This window comes from Cyprinus carpio, chromosome A16 (assembly GCF_018340385.1).
Source record: "Cyprinus carpio isolate SPL01 chromosome A16, ASM1834038v1, whole genome shotgun sequence".
NCBI lineage: Eukaryota > Metazoa > Chordata > Actinopteri > Cypriniformes > Cyprinidae > Cyprinus > Cyprinus carpio.
Window position 1 is genome coordinate 12,307,372 of NC_056587.1, and position 8,591 is coordinate 12,315,962.

General features: G+C 36.4%; 1 protein-coding gene across 1 annotated transcript in view; it reads right to left on the bottom strand.

Moving 5' to 3' along the window:
• Positions 1–368: 368 nt before the first annotated feature.
• LOC109072855 (lamin-A-like) overlaps positions 369–8,591 on the bottom strand; it is a 24,337-nt gene continuing 16,114 nt past the window's right edge. The window contains 12 exon segments of the mRNA XM_042772687.1: positions 369–513; positions 1,174–1,389; positions 1,895–1,954; positions 2,053–2,099; positions 2,102–2,171; positions 2,254–2,361; positions 2,443–2,728; positions 3,332–3,552; positions 3,839–3,964; positions 4,192–4,362; positions 4,539–4,664; positions 5,458–5,614. Coding sequence (XP_042628621.1) covers positions 478–513; positions 1,174–1,389; positions 1,895–1,954; positions 2,053–2,099; positions 2,102–2,171; positions 2,254–2,361; positions 2,443–2,728; positions 3,332–3,552; positions 3,839–3,964; positions 4,192–4,362; positions 4,539–4,664; positions 5,458–5,614 — 1,624 coding nt within the window. The 3' untranslated portion in view covers positions 369–477.

The following is an 8,591-nucleotide window of genomic DNA, read 5'->3' on the forward strand; positions in this document are numbered from 1 at the left end:
ATGCTCACTGTTTGTCCTCGTAGTGTATGTGAGTCTGTGCTTAGGCTGGTTACAATGAGAGTTTAGTCATGGAGGTGTATTGACTGTGCTTTTTAGAGTTCATGGTGTGAGTGTGAAGTGCTCCGTTCGCCTCTCTCCCTGAGTACAGTACGATTATTTTGAAGCTGCTGCCAGGCCACCATGCAAATATATTAGAGTGACACTGTATATAATAATAGCAATGCATATATAAGGTTTGTATAGAGTGACACTGTATATAATAATAGCAAACTACAGCCTACAAGCTGCCAGTGTATGAAGCCTTATGCCATACAAAAGCCAAAAATCTACCCCGCAGATTATGAAATACAAAACAAAGACACAAAGAGTACAAAAAATATCATGTAATAATAAGACAAGTAATCCAAAAAGAAATGAATAGTTGGATAAATTCCTCCTGGTTTGTGTGAAAGGACAGATGGTCAGGGTACAGCTTGTCTACATAATGGAGCAGTTGTCTAGTTTGGGTCCAGCCTGAGAAAAAGAAAGAAAGAAATTAATGTACATTTAATAAAACTGCTGAACATCATTTCTTATGACAATACAATTTAAAAAAGTATATAAAAAAGTATATATATAATAGATTATATATATATAGTATATATATATATATATATATATATATATATATATATATATATATAGCAACTTTGATTTTTTTGTTAATCTTTTTAGTTTTAAAATTTGATTAAAAAAAAAAACTTTAAAACTTTGCTACTTCATTTTTCTGATTTTTATTTTTTTGTCAATGCTTTTAGTCTTAGTTACAAACAAAATGATTATTATTATTATTAAATCTTTATTACTATTTTAAAGTTAATTTTTTATTTACATAAAAATCACATTAATTAAAATCGTTTTAGCATTTTCTTTTATCTAACTTTGACAAAAACATTTTTGGTACATTGATTTAATTAACTGATATTTTAATTATTTTATACATTATTTTACTCTTAAAGTTATGTTTAAAAATGATTAAAATAGATTTTAAAAATCTTTTTTTAATCTAAGACAAAAAGCAATCATTTTATTTATTTTTTTACACACATCTTAATGTCATCTAACAAAAAAAAAAATTTGAAAATTCAAAATTCTGGTGTAACTCAACATTAAAATAAAATAAAAAATACAAACCTGTCTGCGTTTGTCATTGCTCACAATAAAGTGTGAGGGAGAGACAAATGCTTCAGGCAGCCCCCCTCCACTGCTGAAGGAGCGAGCCGCACTCGACACTCCAGAGCTGGCCGACACGCAGCTGCTGTTTCTATCTGAAGACTGCCCACATGAGCCACAGACCACCGTACGGCTGCGGAGGTTGTACTCACTATCCCCACATGTGCTGTGGGCGGCCTGCAGGGGGAGACAGTAAACACAGAACAACTGAGACTGAGAACCTATTGGATTTATTTTAGAGATGAAGTCTGGCTGCTCTCAGTTCATTTTAGTGCTATGATTCACTGTGAAAAGGCTACACCCAAAACAAACCTAACTAACATTAACAAAAGTACACTGGGTAAAGAAACAAGATGATGTTCATTATGTTGTTTTAAACATCATACACACATTGTACACATTATACACCATACTGTGAAGAAAATGCATTTACATGCACTTCAAAAGTTCGATTTCGGTCGACTTAATATTTCAATAATTCATCTTTTTAAAAAGTCATGTTAAAACTTCAGACTTGTGAAGCCAAACTATAGATTTCGATTATGTGATTGTTGCTCGACTTCATCTAGTATGTCCTAAGAACTGATTTTTTTCAATTTAACCTGGAAAAACTCAAAATATATTGTGTCAAAAAAAAAAAGGGATTACTACAACTTTTTGAGACGTGCAAGTGACTAAGTACCATATCATCATCTTCCTCATCCTGGAATAGTGTGCGTGTGACCTTCCTCATGGCCATTTCCTGGAGAAATACAAACAAATAAAGAAAAAAGGGAAGCGAATGAGTCACTTAGCTACCTCAAAATCAAATAAAACCTTATTCAGATAACAGTATCCCACCTCCCCACTGGAGCTGATGAGGGTGGTCTGGAACAGATCTCCACTGCCCATGAGTTCTGGGTCTTCCACACCAGGTCAGAAGGAGGACTATGGGTTCCTCCAGCTCCTGCAGCCCAAATCTGACAGCAGAGAGACACTGCAGTGAGTGAGGGATTTAAAAACGACTAAAGCACGACTATTATGTTGTAAATCGATACATACCGTGATAGTCTGTCCTGCCTTTAGGGTAAATTTTGGCGGGAACTTGTAGACGATGGGAGTGCCGGAACCAATCTGCCTCTTCACCTGCCAGTGACCCATAGCTTGATCCTGGAGGAAGAAGATTTATTCAATAAAAAGTAAATATTTAAATCCTTTTTATTGGTTCCCAAAGCTCCTTTTCCTTCTTACCTGGTCGGATTTGTTACTGAGCCGAACATATTTGCCCTCCATGTCCACTTCATCCACGGTCACGCGGCCGCTGGCAGAGGCCTGCTGGGCAACACGTGTGCGAGTAACAGTTCCGCCGACCACACTGGAAGCATCGCTGTCGTTATCATTCAAGCGCCGTTTTTTAGCACTGCCTGAAGAGGTACGACTGGTGCTGCTCTGGACCACACGTGAAAGAGTGCCAGAACCCGAGGTGCGGGTCACAGTCACCCCACGGACAGGAGGGGGACTCGGGGAGAGTCGCAGCCTAAACAGAGATAGCAGGGCAAAGGAAGTGAGGATGATTTGTAAGTAAATACATGAGACTATCATTCACCACATGTCCTATTATAATTAGTATAATCACCTTAGAAAATATTGATATATGCAATTAATTAATCAGAATATCATTTTCATGCTTTTGCTCTTAGATTTAAAATGCTTTTTTGTCTTTTAGTTAGAATTTTTTTTTAAGAATTAATCAGAATCATCAATACTGTATTAAAAAGTCATTTTAAAAACATTAAAACATGTTAATTAATACTTTTTAAATAAATCTTTTACTAATATTTTTTATCTAACTTTAATATTAAAAGCAATAAAACCAGCAAAAATGTAATCTATTTTTAATTAATTTATTATATATATATATATATATATATATATATATATATATATATATTATATATAAAAATGTAATTTAAGCAACTTTTCAATACTTATTCAGCAAATACTGTTGCAGTTCATTTTATTTATTAATCAGCATATCATGCATTTAATTTGATTTCAATTTTTAAAAGCAATTGACAGCTCTATTATTTACTAGTAGCCACATCTGCATGTGTGCAATAAGTGACATCCCATCTCTCACCTCTCCTCCTCGCCCTCCAGAAGCTTCCGGTAGGCGCTGATCTCCATGTCGAGTGCGAGCTTAATGTCCAGCAGCTCCTGGTACTCGTCCAACTGTTGCTGCATGCGATGCCTCATTTCAGCCATCTCTTTTTCCTTGTCGTCCATACGGCGGCGCATCATGTCCCTCTCTCTGGATAGAGCCTCCTCCAGCTCCCGGATCTTCGCATCGCGAGCAGTCAATAATGAAGAGAGCACAATCATGCAATTTAAACAATGTGAATGAATGTTACGAGTCTGATTTAAAAAAAAAAAAAAAACTCAAATTTAAATTGTGTACTTTCTTTGTGATAAAATATTTTTTTCCTAAAGAGAACAATATATATATATTCTGAGGGTGGAGATTTTCTTGCAAGTTATTCTATTGTAGGAGCACTGTGGTACACATGTACAGGTATGAGGAATTTCAACACATTGCTGGCTTGCCAGCACTGCAATAAATACTTGTATGTACAGTATGTGTGTGTACCTGTTTCTGCAGCTGAGAGAGCTGAGAGGTCACACTCTCCATCCTCAAACGTGTCTGCTGCAGTTCCTCATGGGCGGCTCCCACCAAATGGCTGTTCCTGTCAGCCGACTGACGGGCATTCTCCAGCTACACATAGATTACACAGCATGACATTTAACTGACAGATATGTTGTACGTCTTTATATATATAAATATTTCAACAAATACAGCTGGCAACAGATCAATCAGCAAATATGTATGCAGGGCGGGCCCGTTTTAACAAGGTGCCCCTGGGGAGATACAGCAACGTAGATCCTCAAAGTCATTTGTAAATCCACCACATTTGGCGGTTTGCTCTTTGACTGTTCTATTACCTTGGAGTTGTAGGTCTTCTCAATTTCATCCTTGTAGATGCGAAGCTGCTCTTCGTGTTGGTTACGGAGTTCAATCAAAGCCTCAGACAGTTTACTCTCATACTCCCGCTGGCGGCCGCTGTCGATTTCCACCACGCGTGACTCATGTCTGCGCTTAGACTCACGGAGCTCCTGGATAAAAAAAAAAGAGAATAGTTTAGAGTAGCAGAGAAGTCCTGCATGTCTTTGTTTCAGAACCTGTAATTAACTTAAATACAGTAGCAGTTAGAAGTGAATGCTCAGATAATTATTTTTTTTTACTTTAAATGAATAGGAGAGCTCAGCTTATGTAGATCTGTGTGTGAGACCTCAGTGTAGATGTTCTTCTGGAAATCCAGCTCCTCTTTCAGGGTCTGGATTCGGTTCTCAGCGTCCACACGTCGTAGCATTTCATCCTGTAGCTGCTTCTTAGCATCATTCAGACTGCCCTCCAGCTGCAACACACATATTCACGTCACTAACTATATATACTAACTATATACTATCTATATCAATTCAATGTTAAAAGCAACATACTATGCAAAATACTTCTTAAAATCCTATTAGCATGCAAGTCTTGGTTTCTTATAAAAATATCTAAGCATCTAATCTTGTGGCTCTCAACATTTTAGACTCTAAGGCCCCAAGACAATACAAGAAAACCCTCCTAAGCTGATATGTACTTCTGGTATTTCTATTGTAATAAAAAACACATGAGTTTATAATAAATAAATAAAAATAAGAGTTTGATGTTTTACATATTTATTTTTTTGTGTTTTTAGCATTTTAATTAAGATTATATTAATAATATAAGCTACTGGGGCTCCTAAAAGAATTTTGCAGAGGCCCCCTAGTGGTCACTGGTTGAGAATCACTGACCTAAACAAGGCAAATGTACTTCAGCAAACTGTATAAGATTTGTTTTGAGAAAATAAATATGAATTAAATTTTGCCAATTTTTTCCCCAAGAAAGTTGATTTAATTTATATATATTAAAAATCGAATTATGTTCATCTCTTTCTCTCTCTCTATATATATACATACATTATTACAAGTATTAGTTTAGATGCTTTAAAAAATATTTTAGTGCATGTATTATATAACCCTGGAGCAAACTAGGCTAATAGTACCCTGCTCAAGTGCCTAATAATGGTACAAACTGGAACCTTTTGGTCACTAACCCAGATCTAACCCACAGCACCAAACCACCCAAACCCTTAGACATGCACATTTTTATAGAATCACCACCTTGGCCAGCTGGGCTTTCAGATCTCTGCATTCGACCTCCAGTGATCTCTTCTCCCCCAGTGCTGTGGAGAGAGACGCGTCCTTGGAGTTCAGCAGAGCCTCCAGATCCTTGAGTCTGGCCAGAGCCGATTCCAGATCCGACTCTTTCTTACCATTCCTACAGTCATAAAAATACAAAGAAGGTATTAAAGCATTTTTTCCTCTGGGCACACAGAGGAATACAATTATTTCAATTAGATTATTCATTCATGCATGTTGCTTTTTGAGAGGAAAGTCTCTTGTATCAGAAAATTGGGAGCCACTGCATTAGCGTGGCAACATGGCCTGAGTAAAGCACCTTTTCTTTTCGGCTGTCAGAACTGATCTAAGACTGTAAAATATGCATCTGATTTACATCCATAAGCTTGACTGAATATGTTTGCCAAGTAGCAAAGCTGGATAATCAGTTCAGTGCAAATGAACACCAGACTGCCCACAATATTGCCTGGAATTTTGCACCAAAACCAAGGACTCTTTAAATTCTGTAAACAATAACCTTAAGAACCCTCTCTCTGAAACACAGCAGGATTTGGGCCTCCAACAGTGAATTTAAACCATATGTGTGTGACTACGGTGTTGTTCATTTCTGAAGGAACCATACAAACCTTAATAAAAACACAGAATGATAAACACTTCAATAAATAAAAGATGACTGGTAGTTCTATATGGCATCAACAGAATTAAGGCAAAGTGAGGTTCAGGTTTGCAGTTTTAAAACATAGAAAGATAATAAGGCCAACTCTTACAGTCTAAAACGAGAGTATAATTTATCAACACTCATATCTGTTTAGCGTTTAGGTTTAGAGTTCATGTCTGTGCATTCCCAGATCAGATTTCACAAAGCCTGTAAAATAGCTGCTCCAAAATTAGTGATGTGATTAATGAGAAAACATGGCTTGAAACAATTAAAACTCTGCCACACTTCAGTCCCTGAGGCACCTTTCACACACACACAACTCCTTTCCAACAACAAAAGTACGCTCAATGTGCACTCAGACTACAACGCAAGCAAACTAAAACTCAACAGACTAAAGCAAATAACTTCTAGAGTTTGTATTCTCTGCTCTGTGGAGCATTCATCAGGCCTCCTTCCCGAGAGAAGTAATTCAACAAACTTACGATTCCCAACAACAGAGGTTTTGTTAGGTCACATTCTCCGCTTTACAGCCACATATACCTTCACTAAGCTTCATGAGGTTTTGAAGAACTGGTTACTGAAATTGTTGGTGGTTCCCACTGACTTCCATAGTAGGAAAAGAAATACTCTGGAAGTCAATGGGAACCACCAACTGTTTGATTACCAACAATCTTCAAAATATCTTCTTTTATGTTCAACATAAGAAAGCAACTCATACAGGTTTGGAACAACATGAGGGTGAGTAAATGATATGGAGTGAATTTTGTGCCAATATTCATCAAACAAATCCAGCATTTTGCAAATAAACACAATTTGCTTTGCAAAGAAAAACTCGACTTTCAAACAAACGTGATTTGCAAATACAAAATTCTATTTGAGAGAAAATGCAGAGGTATGGACAAATATATTTATAGTGTGTTACAACTGTGAGACTCATTTGCATTTTTATGAGGAATCTTGGTTTGATTTTCTCACAAATGCATGCAGGCAGATTTTCTCACATGCGTCAAGTTGGATTTTCTGACAAATGCAATTGAGCAAGTTTATTTTCCAAAAACAGCAGATGGCGCTGTTGGTCATTTTACGCTAGTCTCCTGAGATCCGAAACATCTGTTTTACCATTTCAGACCAATATGAGAAGATATCCTCGCTGTCCAGAGTGTGTCTTCACCCGTGTAGCGCACCAACATCCAACGGGCAGAAAAAGAAAGTAGGCTAAATTCTATGATGAAGCTTGACGTTTTGATGGCATTTTTCGGGGGCATCTACATGCTTACCTGGCTGACCTCAGATCATTAACATGTAAACAGAGCGCTAGCGATAATGAGGTGAAATAGGAGAATCTTTACCTCTCCTTACTTTTATACGGATTATACAATCAGAGAATATTTGTTTTCAATTTGAATTGGTTTTAAAATTAGACATTTTAGGCTTTCTACACACAGATGTACCATGTATGTGAGGCACATATTTACTGAGATTCAGGTTGTTTTATTCAAGAAAGTTCCCAGAGACTGAGACGGCAGAGAGTGCGCCCGGTTTGTTTTCTTTATTTTACAAAAGTACATTGTTTTGTTGACTATACACAAACAAACGCAGACCCTTTGCAGTTTCAAACGATGCCATTCTCGTATCTGTAATTTAAATTATTTTTGTGGTCATCAACAAAACGGGACAAAACGCACTGGCACGGTCTTCGACCCCAAAGATTAGTTTCTAATCATTACATTATCCTTCTGAAATACTGGTAAACCACTATTTATTAAAATGCTGAATTTAGTATTATATCAGCGTGAACTTGATCTTTCTCCCAAATTCACAGGACAAGAGTGACACCAGAAGATAAATATTCATCATGTTGCTTATCTAAAAAATACATAATTATTTTAGACACAAATGATTGCACAGTGTTAAAACATTTAAAAAGTTTTAGATATTGTACTAAATAATGTGATTTGCTTCAAAAATTTTATTAATAATTAATGACCTCTTGGGTGATATATCTGATACTAAATTAAATTGTCTAAGCATTATTTTTTGGTACACAATATTTTTGTTATACATTGAACAATTTTATCAACATGTATATATTCTATATCCCGTGATCCTACAGAGGATAAGAGGTATGGAGAATGGATCAGTTTTTATAGGGAAAGACCACCTAGTTAAATGTTTAGCCATGTCACGACTGATTTTTGAACTAATCAATCATGTTACCAACTTTACAGCCCTTATTGTGAATTTCACTGACAATAGTAGGGTTGCTTTGTGAAAACATCTTAATGGTTAATTATATAGTAAGACAGAAACTCACCTGTTCCCAACTCATGTTGGTCTGCTGTATTCCCTGAAAAGGTAAACAGGTGTTTCAGGTCTCAGGGGACTAGCATAAATTGACGGACAGCGACATCTGCTGTTTTTGGAAAAGATAGTTGCTCAATTGCATTTGTGAGAAAAT